This window comes from Hypanus sabinus, chromosome 24 (assembly GCF_030144855.1).
Source record: "Hypanus sabinus isolate sHypSab1 chromosome 24, sHypSab1.hap1, whole genome shotgun sequence".
In the NCBI taxonomy this organism is placed as follows: domain Eukaryota; kingdom Metazoa; phylum Chordata; class Chondrichthyes; order Myliobatiformes; family Dasyatidae; genus Hypanus; species Hypanus sabinus.
Window position 1 is genome coordinate 17,086,273 of NC_082729.1, and position 14,211 is coordinate 17,100,483.

Consider the following 14,211-nt stretch of genomic DNA (forward strand, 5'->3'; position numbering starts at 1 on the left):
GCCTGTCTAGTCCAGCCTAAAGATTTAAACGGCCTACACAGGGAACGTAGCCCTCCACCCCCCAACCCCATCATTCACGTACCGATCGAAACTTCTCTTATTCGTTGAAATCGAACTTGCTTGCAACGTTTGCGCTGGCCGCTCGTTTAATACGCTCACAATTCTCTGAGAGAAGACGTTTCCCCGCAAGTTCCCCTTAAACGTTTACCTTTCACACTTAACCCATGATCACTTGCAGTCCTACCCGACCTCAGTGGAAATACCCTGCTCGCATTTACCCTATCTCTTAAATTTGCATACCTCTATCAAATTTCTTCTCAATTTTCTGCCTACCATTAAATAATGTCCAAACCTATCAATCTTTCCATATATCTCCGGTAGTCCAAAGCTGGCAATAGTCTTGTAAATTTTCTCTGTACTTTTGTAAACTTACTTATATTACTTCTGTAGGTATGTGACCAAAACTGCACACAATACTCCAAATTAAGCCTCGCCAACGTCTTATACACATTCAATATAGTATCCCCTCTTAAGTACTCAGTCCTTTGATTTATTAAAGCCAGTGTGTCAAAATCTTTCTTTACGACACTATCAAACCGTAACGCTGCTTTCAGTGAATTATGGACCTGTATCCCCACATTGCTTTCTTCCATCGCATTCCTCAGTTCCCTCCCGGTTACTGTGTAAATCCTACCCTGGCTGGTCCTATCGAACTGCAATAACTCTCACTTTTCTGACTGAATTCCATCTGCCATTCTCAGCACATTTTTCCAGAAACTCTATATCCCATTGCGCGTCATGATAGTGCTTCTCGCTGTCCACCTCACCCCCAATCACCGTTTCATCGGTAACTTTGCTAATCCAGTTAACCGCATTATTATTCAGATGTTTGATTTCGATGACAAACAATAACATACCGAGCACTGACCCATGCGACACATGCGGTACCGGGAGGCAACTATCTCCTACTCTCCGGTTGCTCTACAAAGCTGATGTCTAATCAAATTTACTACCTCATTTTGAATGCGAATGACTGAAAATTCCTGATCAAACTCCCATGCAGAACTTTGCCAAATACCTTGCTGAAGTCCATCTAGACCACATTCACTGCCTTGTCTCCATCAACTTTCCTGCTGGATTCCTTAACAAACTCGATAGGATTTGGTAGACGCAGCTTACCTCGCACGAAGCCACACTGACCATACATAATTAGTCCATGTCTATCCAAATGCACATACATCGGGTCCAATGTCATTCCCTCTACTCAATTAAAGATCACCGGCCTATAACTTCATGGATTATTTTTAGGAGTTTTCTTAAACAGTGGAAAACATTGGTTATCTCCCAATCCTCTCGTATCTGACCGGTCGCTAAGGATGATTTAAACATAATTGCTAGTGCCCCGGGCAATTCCACAGTTGCCTTCCTCAACACATTGTCAAGCCCAGGGGAACTATCCATTCTAACTTTCCTCAAAACAGCAAACACCTTGTGCTCTGTTAGTTGTACAGGGTCCATTGCGTTGATGCCACCTTGCCTTTCTGTTGATTTTGTATCCATATCCCGAGTATGTGGGTGTACGTGTGTATATATATATATATATATATATATATATATATATGTGCGTGAGTGCGTGTGTGTGTGTGTGTGTGTGTGTGTGTGTGTGTGTGTGTGTGTGTGTGTGTGTGTGTGTGTGTGTGTGTGTGTGTGTGTGTGTGTAAATTTCGTGTCCCAAGTTCTCAAAGTATTCTATTTCATTTCTTGTGCTGCATAAGCAACTGGTTTCTTCCTATCTGCCTAAACCTGCAATGCAGCCTCCTCTATTCCTTAACCAGGATAATGAATATATTTTGTTTATCCACGCGCTTTCTTTGCCTGTCCTGTTATCGTTACCTTTTATTCTGACAGAGAAATGGAGTCTTTGAACGCTCAGGATTTCACTTTTGAAGACTTTCTGCTTAAAATGCACACCTTTGCCAGAAAACAGCCTGTCCTAATTAACTTTTGCCAAATTGTTGCTGAAACCATCAAAACTCGCCTTTATGATATTCAAATCTCAACACGCTTACTCGGTCTGTCCTTTTTATTTCAAATTTACTCTGAAATTAATATTTTGAGATCACGAGATGAAAAATGTTCTCCGACACAAAATTTTGTCACCTTCCCTATTTCATTTCCTTATAGCAGATCGCACAGTCTTTTTCTCAGATTTCGACGCACTAATTCAGGTAATATTCGTAAACACATTTCACAAACTCTTTCCCATCTAGTCGTTTTACAGAATGAGGCTCCCCGTCAATTTCTGAAAAGTTAAAACCATGTCCGATAACAACCTTATGTTTCTCATTCCTTACACGTCAAACCACCCTGCTTCAAACAATTGCTCCTCATCTTAACTCTGCCTGCTGAACGTTTACTCTGTTACCTAGTGTGTTTAGTTTCTGCTCCTTGTGTTTAGTGCCCCCTGGTGGATTGTCTATTACTAAAGATTTAGTTCATTGCTAAAACGTCTACTTGTTCTGCTTTTGGGTCAAGCATTCTCTTTATTTTCTCACAGTAATGTTAATTTCCTAGTTTGTTCCGAGAGTTTTAAACAAAAAACTGGTATCGCTATTCATCAGCTGCAATACTCCTTTATGCTCTATTCATTTCCAATCTCCCTGATGCTTCGAATTTAAATCCACAAACGTTTGTATTATCATAAACGTCAGCATTAATTGCCACCCGCAATGTCCTGCTTAGGTGTTTCTGTCTTTGCGATCTTTGTTTCCCTGCATCACATGCCACACTAAATCCGATTATTGTTCTGATCCGTAGTATATACCCCCTAAAATCACAAGCACCTTCTGCCAGAGTGGATGTAGACACGATCTTTGCTGCAGCTGAGGCAGGCAGGACTAGAGGGCAAATATGAGAAATAATGTGCTGGCATTGGAGACATTTCAGTGGCGTCACAAGAAAGATTCAGCAAATGAATCTGGTCCCTGTTCACCGGAGATTAAAATAATAAAGGGGAGGGGGGGTTCATTGAAAGCTTTTGAACTTTGAATAGAGTCGCAGAGTGGACATGGAAAGACTGTTTCATTTAATGGGAATATAGTGGGCCCTCCTTCTTCAATCCCTCCTGTTTAGATGTGTCTAAAACATTGGGAAACCTGAATGCTGAGCTGCCAGTTTTGCCCTTTCTGCAGCCAGATCGTACTGATATGTATAATATCATACTTCCGGGTGTTCATTCATGTCCTGAACTCATCTGCCTTTTCTACCATACTCTTGGTTTGGCAAGATGTTTACGCAGGTCAAGAGTTTAGTGACATCATGCTCAACATTTTGATTCCTGATTTGTCTGATGTCTTAACATCTAATCCACAAACTCTCCAGTAACTGTTCTGACCCTCTGTTTCCCATCGTTCTGCATCTATAGGATGGTGCCCACCCTCAGACACTTGCAGCATGAGCAAAGCTTCCCGTTGGGATTTTGGACCCCTTCCAGTTCAGTTGCAAACTGTCTTTTCTGTACAGGATCGTCCTTCACTGGAAGGGTGATCAGTGATCCAAACATTTGGCCCCTTCCTTCGTGCACCAAAGCCACCTGTTAAACTGAATAGCTTTGTTATTTCAGGACTCAGTAATACTTGGCATCAGTAGCAATAGGGCACGGCATAACCCTGAAGATCCTGCTATTTAACTTCGCAGAGCTTTCCAGTAGTTCTTTTGTTCAATCATACAGACATATGTCACTTTAGCCTCTAGGAAATGTTCCTTCTACATAGAAAACTTCAGACGAGGGTTGGGTGTAATATAATGGGAGTTAGGAAGGCGAGGTAAATAGTTGCACAGAACGGATTTTGCACGAAGTCAGTCAGAATTTTGATTCCTTCCGCTTCTGCGCAGTCTAAATTCATTGATTTCCTTTCTTTCTAGATCAGCCACCGAAACCTCAAATATTAAGCAACCGAAGGAACAAAGAATATTTGTCATGTGAATCGATCATTTTAACTTGTTCGATAACTGGTCCTGTGCATTCCAATGGGACCTTCCATTTGTACAAAAACCGACAACAAGTAAAGGAAGAGCAATCACAGCAAGGCAGAGCGACGTTCACCCTCTGGGATGGAGGTGATACATCCAGCGATTACAATTGTGTTTACACGTGCACGGAGTCCGGTAGAAGAATATCCTCAACTGAAAGCGACACAATAAAGATAACAGTCGTGGGTGAGTGTTTTGTTTTCACATTCAACAAGGTGACAAATGCATAGAATTGGAACTAGAGTATTTCGACTGAGTTTCCGCGCCTATAGTGGTGCAAACACTGTATCAACTCACAAACATCTTGGTTTGACGCGTTTGCCCTACGACCAGGCATACCTCCTCCTTCAAACTTCACTCGCGATTCATATTTTTGCAGATATTCAGACATGTTGGGCTGAATTGAATTTTCAATGTTCGAAGTAAGTTTATTGTTGAAGTGCGTATATGTGACCATATCCAAAACTGAGATTATTTTTATTGCGGGCACACTCAACGAAACACGGGGGGAGGGGGCTGTACCTGTGTGGATGGAAGTCGAGAAGATACTGCCACCAATTAGAACTAACGGAGATCACCAAGTGTGCAAATCAAGGATGCGATTGCATAATGAGGTTTTGAGGTCAAGCTCTTGAAATTTATTGATTAGTTTTGTGCAGATGATGATGTTGAGTGCCAAGTAGCAGCCGATATTGAAATTCCCGATTGTGGGAATATTTCAATGGAGAGGCAAGTGAAACTGAGTGAAGTTCTTCCCTTAGGTTCAAGAGCATGGTGGCTGAAGGGTAGTAACTGTTCCTGAAGCAGGTAATGTGTACAAGAATATACAAAGAATATACAAATCAGAGGGGAGGTTCAGCAAACAGATAATACAGAAGACATATAAACAACAGTACAAAATCTATTTATTGTCAAAATCAGATAGGTAAAATGTTACGCTGTTATATATGCAATATAATCGAAAAAACTACAGCTCCTCATAACAATCATAAAAAAGGAAAAGTTATTTAATAAAGGTAAAAAAAAACACTAACTAAACCAAAACAAAACAAAAAATAAAAAACGATTGGGCAGTCCATTTGAGGATAAAATTAGAAAAAAAGAGAAAGTGAGGGAAAACAAAAACATCCTTACAGTCATCTCGAACCTTCACTGTTAAGGATTTTCCCTAAGGAGAAATAGAAATAAATAATTTAATAAATAATAACTTAAATCATGTGAAAATATTGAATAAAGGGTCGCCAGACTTGCTTAAGATTAAAAGATGTATCAAATGTACGGCTTCTAATTTTCTCCAAGCTTATCATGACATAATGGAGGAGAGCCATCCAGCTTCAACCGGTTTTTCTCGTCTTCACTCTTCCTCCCTATAGTTTACCCTACTGCCTGTTGTATTTAGTTTCTGTTCTCTCCTGTTTTGCACCCTCCAGAAGAAGAAAGTCCTCCGCATCTCTGTTCAAAAGGATCATACTTCTATCCGAGCTTGTGTTCTCTGATCCATTACTCTCTCACTATGGGGAACATCATCTCCAGGTCCAGTCTCAGTGAGCCTTTCAAAGTCCAAGGTCTTTTAGTGAGACCTAGCTTGGTGACTTAGCTATTACAACTGGTTTCGATTGTTACCAAGCTGTCTCCCCTACTCTGCTTTTGGGTCAAGTCTTCTCTATATTTTCTTACAGTGTCACTTTGAGCTAATGTCCTGGTTTGTCCGGAGAAATATAAAAGAAAGCTGCTATCGCTATTCATAAACTGTATTACTCCTTTATGGACTGTTCATAATAAATCCTCCTCAAGCTCGGAATTTAAAGCGATTATTCATAAATATCTGCGTTAATTGCCATCCGCAATTTTCTGCGTATGTGTTTCTGTCCTCGTGATCGTTGTTTTCCAGCATCAGAAGCCACACTAAATCCTATTTTTCCTTCGAGATATATAATATTTACCGCTTAATATCATAGGCACATTTTGATAGATGAGAAATGGACTCGGTCTCTCCTATAGTGGAGGAGTCCGAAATGACAGGTAAATATGAAAAATCATGAGATCAGATACACGACGATCCAAATGGCGTTCCAAGGGAAAGATTCAGCAAATGAAGGTTTTAACGTATTTGTAGCGTTTGAGGCTCTGGACCCTAAACACTGGTGCGTAAAAATAAATGAAGGTTGTGCGGTCTCACTAAAAGACCTTGGACTTTGAAAGGCTCACTGAGACTGGACCTGGAGATGATGTTCCCCATAGTGAGAGAGTAATGGATCAGAGAACACAAGCTCGGATAGAAGTATGATCCTTTTGAACAGAGATGCGGAGGACTTTCTTCTTCTGGAGGGTGATAAATAAATGTCAACTTTAATTGCCATGCGAAATCTAATATTCCTAAACGTCAGCATTAATTGCCATCCACAGTGTTCTGCTTAGGTGTTTCTGTCCTCGTGATCTTTGTTTCCCTGCACCACATGCCACGGAAAATACTATTTTTGTCCCGATCCGTAGAATTTACCCCTTAGAACCACAAGCACCTTCTGGTAGTGTGCATGTAGACACTATGTTTGCTATAGCGGATGCTGCTAGGACTACAGGGTAAATATGAGAAAGGATGTGTGGGTATTGGAGACATTGACGTCACAAGAAAGATTCAGCAAATGAAATGGATAATGTATATGCAGTTACGACTGTGGTGCCTATTCACTGGAGGTTAACAGAATGAAGGGAAGGGGGTTCATTGAATGCTTTTGAACTTTGAATGGCCGTCGTAGAGTGGACGTGGAAAGACTGTTTCATTTACTCGGACATATAGTTGGATATTTCACAGTTCCACCCAAATGTATTATTCAACACGTTCTGCAGCCGGTACTGACAGCATTGCCTTGACTAGTAACAGCAGCCCTCCTGTTTTAATACCTCCCGCTAAATTGTCTCTAAAACATCCGAAAACCTGAAAACGGAGCTGCCGGACTTGCCCTTCCTGCAGCCAGATCGCACTGATGGGTTTAATATCATACTTCCGGGTGTTCATTCCTGCCCTGAACTCATTCACATTTTCTACCTTACTCTTGCTTTGGCATGATCTTTACGCAGCTCAGGAGTTTAGTGACATCATGTTCAACATTTTAATTACTGACTTTGTCTGATGTCATAACATCTAATCCACAACCTCTCCAGTAACTGTTCTGACCCTCTATTTCCCATCGACCTGCATCTCTGTGATGGTGCCCACCCTCAGACCCTTGCAGCATGAGCAAGGCTTCCGGTTGGGATTTTAGACACTTCCAGTTCAGTTGCAAACTGTCTTTTCTGTTCAGGATCGACTTTCACTGGAAGGGTGACCAGTGATCCAAACATTTGGCGCCTTCTTTCCTGCACCAAATCCTTAGCCACCTGCTAAAATGTATAATTTTATTATTTCTAGACTCAGTAATATTTGGCATGAGTAGCAATCGGGCACGCCATAACCCTGAATATCCTGTTATTTAACTTAGCAGAGCTTTCCTGTAGTTCTTCAGTTCAACCATACAGACATACGTCACTTTAGCCTCTAGGAAATGTTCCTTCTACATAGAAAACTTCAGACAAGGGCTAGGTGTTATCTAATGGAAATTAGGAATCCGAAGTAAATAGTTGCACAGAACGGGATTTGCACAAATTCAGTGCGAATTTTGATTCCTTCCGCTTCTGTGCAGTCTAAATTAATTGATTTTCTTTCTTTTTAGATCGGCCACCGAAGCCTCAAATATTAATTTACCCAAGGAACAAAGTGTATCTAACAGGTGAATTGGTCATTTTAACCTGTTGGATAACTTACCCGGTACATTCCGATGGCATCTTCTATCTGTACAAAAACCGACAACCAGTAAAGGAAGAGCAATCACAGCAAGGCAAAGCGAGGTTCACCCTCTCGAATGGAGTTGCTGCATTCAGCGAATACAATTGTGTTTACACGTGCACGGCGTCCGGTAGAAGAATAACCTCAACAGAAAGCGACACAATGAAGATAACAGTTGTGGGTGAGTGTTTTGTTTTCACATTCAACAAGGTGACAAATGCACAGAATTGGAACCGGAGTATTTCGACTGGGTTGCCCCGCCTATATTGGTGCAAATACTATATCAATTCACAGACATCTTGGTATGACACATGTGTCCTACGATCAGGCATACGTCCTCCTTCAAACTTCAAGCGCGAATCTTATTTGTGCAGACATTCAGACATGTTGGGCACAATTGAAATTTCAAAGTTCAAACTAAGTTTATTGTTGAAGTGCCTATATGTGACCATATCCAACCCTGAGCTAAATTTTATTGCGGGCATACTCAACGAAACACGGGGGGAGGGGATGTCTGTACCTGTATGGATGGAATTCGAGAAGATACTGCCACCAATCAGAACTCACGGAGATCACCAAGTGCGGAAATCAAGGATGCAATTGCATAATGAGGTATTGAGGTCAAGGTCTTGAAATTTATTGATTAGTTTTGTGCGGATGGTGATGTTGAGTGCCAAGTAGCAGCCGATAATGAAATTCCCGATTGTGGGAATATTTCAATGGAGAGGCAAGTGAAACTGAGTGAAGTTCTGCCCTTATGTTCAAGAGCATGATGGCTGAAGGGTAGTAACTGTTCCTGAAGCAGGTAATGTGTATCTTAAGTGTCCTGAACATTCTTCCTGACGGCAGTAACGAGAAGAACGCAAGTGCTGTATAGCGGCGTCACAGATGATTGATGCTGCATTCCTGCCACAGCTGTTCGTGGAGATGTGCGTTTTGGTGGAGAGTACTTTGCCTGTGATACACTGGGCAATATAGCTTTCTTTTTTTAAGGTCTGTTCCCTTCAAGGTAGGTTGTGTTTCCATACCATTCTGCGATGCGACGAGATATACGCTCCACTGCACATCTATTGAATTTCGCCAAAATTGTAGATGTACCGCCGAACCTTTGCGAACTCTAAAGGAAGTAGAAGCACTGCCGTGCTTTCTTCACAATTAAAATTGCGTTCTATGACCAGAGCTGTTCCTCCGAAGTAACAACATTAAGCAATGGTACATTGCTGATTGTTTTCACCTCTGGTTGTCTGATGAGGACTGGCTTATAGATCATTGGGAACCTCGTTCTAAAGTCAATATTCAGCTCTTTAATTTTGATCGTACTTTGTAAGAGTTTTTTAGCATGGCATCCCTCAGCCAGATCTGCAATCTCTGCCCTGTATGCGTATTTGTCACCACCTTAGATTCAGCCTACGACGGTGTTTTCCTCAGCAAACTTAATTGTAGCTTTCAAATTGTGCTTAACCATACAGTCATTAGCATTCTGTAGTGTTCAGCGGGTTTAGGGCGTGGGGGCCAAGTACACAGCTGTACAAGTGTGGATGGAGATCGAGAGGAAAATGTTACCAATCAGAACTATCTGGGATCTCCGAGCGTGGAAATTGAAGATGCAATTGCCCAATGAGGTATTGAGGTCAATGTCTTGAAACATATTGATTAGTTTTGTGCAGATGATGACGTTGAGGGCCGAGTAGCAGCCGATAAAGAAAGTCCCGATTTTTGCAACCTCCCCTGTTCAGAAGATCCTGTGTCGCGTTAAGAACCAGTAACATGTCATCTGTTACTCCGGTGGGCAAACTATGGCGCATATTAGCATACAAATGCAGTTGCAAATTAATATATCACCTCTTAACCGTCGCTGCTTTCGCCTTGCTTTCATCATTATGGGAGAGGTCTTGTCATGGGAAATGCTGAAAGATCAGCTCTCAAGTTTTATCAAATATATGTCATGGTATTTTATTTCTGGACTTTGATAACAAGAATGCGAAACCCAAGACTGTTAAAGATTTCCACTTGTTATTTTTATCTCTTCCGTGCATATCTATCAGGTCAGCTCGTGGTCGCATTCTTCAGCCGGCAAATGCAGATTGAGCCCAGTCTCCACCCAGCCAATAGGATTCACCTGCCACTCGTTCCAGGCTCATCACCTGCAGCCTTATTAATCACGTATGCCCCACATTCCTCTTCACTTCTGCACCATCCAGCTTCATTTCATTTCACTTTTCAATCTTTTTATTCATTTTCTAATAAAGAATGTACAAATCAGAGAAGTTTTGTAAACAGATAATACGAAAAACATATAAACAACAGTAAAAAAGAAGTATTTATTGTCAAAATCAGATAGGTAAAATGTTCCGCTGTTATATTTACAAAGCAATCGAAAGAACTACAACTCCTCAGAACAATCATAAAAAATTGGAAAATTTATTCTATAAACGGAAAAAAAGCACTAACTGAACTAAAACAACTAAAAAAGAAAGATTGGGCAGTCCATTTGAAGATAAAATTAGAAAAAAGAGTAAGAGAAAAAAAAAAACATCCTTCCAGTCATCTCCGAAACTTCCCGGATAAGGGTTTTCCCTAAAGAAAATTAAAAATAAATCAATAAATAAATAATTACTTCATGTGAAAATATTGAATAAAGTGTCGGCAGACCTGTTTAAAATTAAAAGATGTATCAAATTTCTGGTATCTAATTTTCTCCAAGCTTATCATGACATAATGGAGGAGAGCCATCCAACTTCAACCGATTTTTCACGTCTTCACTATTCCTCCCTATAGTTTACCCTACTGCCTGTTGTGTTTAGTTTTTGTTCTCTCCTGTATTGCACCCCTTGGTGACTTATCTATCACTACTGGTTTCGTTTGTTACCAAGCTGTCTCCCCTACTCTGCTTTTGGGTCAAATCTTCTCTATGTTTTCTTACAGCGTCACTTTGAGCTAATGTCCTGGTTTGTCTGGAAAATTATAAAAAGAAGCTGCTATCGCTATTCATGAACTGCATTACTCCTTTTTGGACTGTTCATAATAAATCCAACTCATGCTCGGAATTTTAAACCAATATTCAGAAACCTCTGCGTTAATTGCCATCCGCAATTTTTTGCTTATGTGTTTCTGTCCTCGTGATCGTTGTTTTCCAGCATCACATGCCACATGCCACACTAAATCGTATTTTTCCTTCGTGATCTATAATATTTACCGCTGATTATCATAGGCACGTATTGATAGATTAGAGATGGACTCGAACTTTTCTATAGTGGAGGCGTCCCGAAATGGCAGGTAAATATGAGAAAGGATGGGATGATATTCAAGACGATCCAAATGTCGTTCCAAGGGAAAGATTCAGCAGATGAAAGGTTTAAAGTAAATGTAGCGTTTGAGGATCTAAACACTGGTGCGTAAAAATAAATGAAGATTGTGCGGTCTCTCTAAACGACTTTGGACTTTGAAAGGACCACTTAGACTGGACCTGGAAATGATGTTCACCATCGTGAGAGAGTATTGGATCAGAGAACCCAAGCTCGGATAGAAGTATGATCTTTCCGAATGGTGATGTGAAGGACTTTGTTCTTTTGGAGGGTGCTGAATGAATGTCAACGTTAATTGCCATGCGAAATGTTCTGCTTAGGTGATTCTGTCTTCGTGATCTTAGCTTTCCCGCGTCACATGCCACACTAAGTGCGATATTTGTTCTGATCCGCAGTACTTAACTGCTATAATCACAAGCACCTTCTGGTAGTGTGGATGTAGGAACAATATTTGCTACAGCGGAGGCATCGAAGACTAGAGGGCAGATATGAGAAAGGATGTTTTGGAAATGGAGACATTTCAGTGGCGTCACAAGAAAGGTTCAGCAAATGAATTGGTTAACGTATATGCACCCATTGAACTCCGATGCCCATTCACAGGAGTTTAAAAGAATAAAGTTGGGGTATCACTGAAAGCTTTTGAACCTTGAACGGCCGACGTAGATGGGACGTGAAGAGACTGTTTCATTTAGTGAGGTGTTTCGCAGCCCCACCCATATATTATCATTCAGCAAGTTCTGCAGTCGGTCCTGATAGCATTGTTGTGGTATTTACCCTTAGCAGTAACACCATAGAACACTACAGCACAGTGCAGGCCCTTTAGCCCTCTGTGTTGTGCCGACCCATATAATCCTTTTAAAAAGTACTAAACCCACACTACCCCATAACCCTCCATTTTTCTTTCATCCATGTTCCTGTCCAATAGGCTCTTAAATACCCATAATGTTTCAGCCTCCACCACCATCCCTGGCAAGTAATTCCGGGCACTCACAACCCTCTATGTAAAAACTTACCCCTCACGTCTCCCCTAAACTTCCCTCCCTTATTTTTGTACATATGCCGTCTGGTGTTCACTATTGGTACCCCGGGAAACAGGTACTGTCTATCCACCCTATCAATGCCTCTCATAATCTTGTAGACCTCTATCAAGTCCGCTGTCATTCTTTTACGCTCCAAAGAGAAAAGTCCCAGCTCTGCAAACCTTGCTTCATTTAACTTGTTCTCCAAACCAGACAACATCCTGGTAAATCTCCTCTGCACCCTCTCCATAGCTTCCGCATCCTTCCTATAATGAGGTGACCAGAACTGAACACAATGCTCGAAGTGCGGTCTCAACAGAGATTTGTAGAGCTGCAACATGACCTCTCTACTCTTGAATTCAATCCCCCTGTTAATGAAGCCTAGCATCCCATAGGCCTTCTTATCTACCCTGTATACCTGTGCAGCCAACTTGAGGGATATATGGATTTGAACCTCAAGGTCCCTTTGTTCATCCACACTCTTAAGTAACTGACCATTAATCCTACTCAGTCTTCTGGTTTGTCTATCCAAAATGCATCACCTCACTCTTGTCCAGATTGAACTCCATCTGCCATTTTTCTGCTGAACTCTGCAGCCTGTCTCTATCCTCTTGTAACCTTCGACCACCTAGAGCTCCATCCACAGCTCCTCCAATCTTCGTGTCATCCGCAAACTTAATCACCCATTCTTCTGCCTCTACATCCAGGTTATTTATAAAAATCACAAATAACAAGGGTCCCAGGACAGATCCCTGCGGTACTCCACTATTCACCGACCTCCAAGCAGAATACTTTCATTCCATAACTGCCCTCTGCTTTCTTCCTTCAAGCCATTTTTTATCCAAACAGCCAAAGTTCCACTTATCCCATGCCTCATGACTTCCTGGATGAGTCTCCCATGAGGGACCTTGTCAGGTGCTTTGCTAAATTACGTGTAGACCACATCCACTTCCTTACCCTCATCAATTCCTTTTGTTACCTCTTCAAAAAATCTCACTCAGGCTCGTGAGGCACCATCTCCCCTTCACAAAGCCATGTTGGCTATCCATGAGTAAACTGTACGTCTCCAACTGGCCGTAGATCCTATCCTTAAGAATCCTTTCCAAAAGTTTGCATATCACCGACGTAAGACTCACCGGTCTATAGTTCACAGGTTTCTCCTTATTACCTTTTTTAAACAAGGGAACTATATTTGCCGTTCTCCAGTCCTCTGGCACTTCCCCTGAAGCCGATAAGGATGCAAAGATCATAGCTAATGCTCCAGCGATCCCTTCTCTCAATTCCCACAGCAAGCTGGGGTGTATTATATCCGGCCCAGGGGATTTATCAATTTTAATGTTTTTAAGAAGATCCAGCACTTCTTCTTTCTTAACCTCCCCATTGTCCAACACACAGGCCCGCTCTACTTCGACCTCATCCTGATCAAGGTCCTTTTCACTTGTGAATACGGAAAAAAGTATTAATTTAGGACATCCCCAACCTCCTCCGCCTTCAGGCTCATGTTGCTCTCTTTATCCTTTAGCGGTCCCACCTTCGTTCTCGTCATCCTCATATTCTTCACCGGCACATAGAACGCCTTGAGGTTCTCCTTAATCCTACATGCCAAGGCCTTCTCATGCCCCCTTCGAGCTCTCCTAAGTCCTTTCTTTAGCTCCTTCCTGGTTACCCTACATTTTCTAATAAGCCCCTCCTTCTTCCTGCTTCTTATATCTAACATAACCTTCCTTTTCCCTCTTGAAGAGTTGCCTCACGTATTTCGTCATCCACGGTTCCCTTTTCCTACCATTTTTACCTTCCCTCAGTGGGACAAACCCACCCTTAACCTAGCTCAAGCCGTCTATAAACATTTCCCACATTATTTCTGCGCTCTCCCCTTTGAACATCTGTTTCCAGTTTACTCTCTCTAGTTCCTGACTCATCCCTTCAAAGATAGCCCTTCCCTAGTTAAGCACTTTACCATTTCGTCTGATTTTATCCCTTTCCATAGCTTTGCTGAAGCTAAGGGGGTTGTGGTCACTCTCACCAAAATGCT

General features: G+C 41.6%; 1 protein-coding gene across 1 annotated transcript in view; it reads left to right on the forward strand.

Annotated features, from left to right (window-relative positions):
* Positions 1-14,211, forward strand: part of LOC132380683 (carcinoembryonic antigen-related cell adhesion molecule 5-like) — a 48,790-nt gene that overhangs the window by 12,605 nt on the left and 21,974 nt on the right. The window contains exons 3-4 of the mRNA XM_059949669.1: positions 3,925-4,218; positions 7,743-8,036. Coding sequence (XP_059805652.1) covers positions 3,925-4,218; positions 7,743-8,036 — 588 coding nt within the window. The remainder of the gene's footprint in view (positions 1-3,924; positions 4,219-7,742; positions 8,037-14,211) is intronic.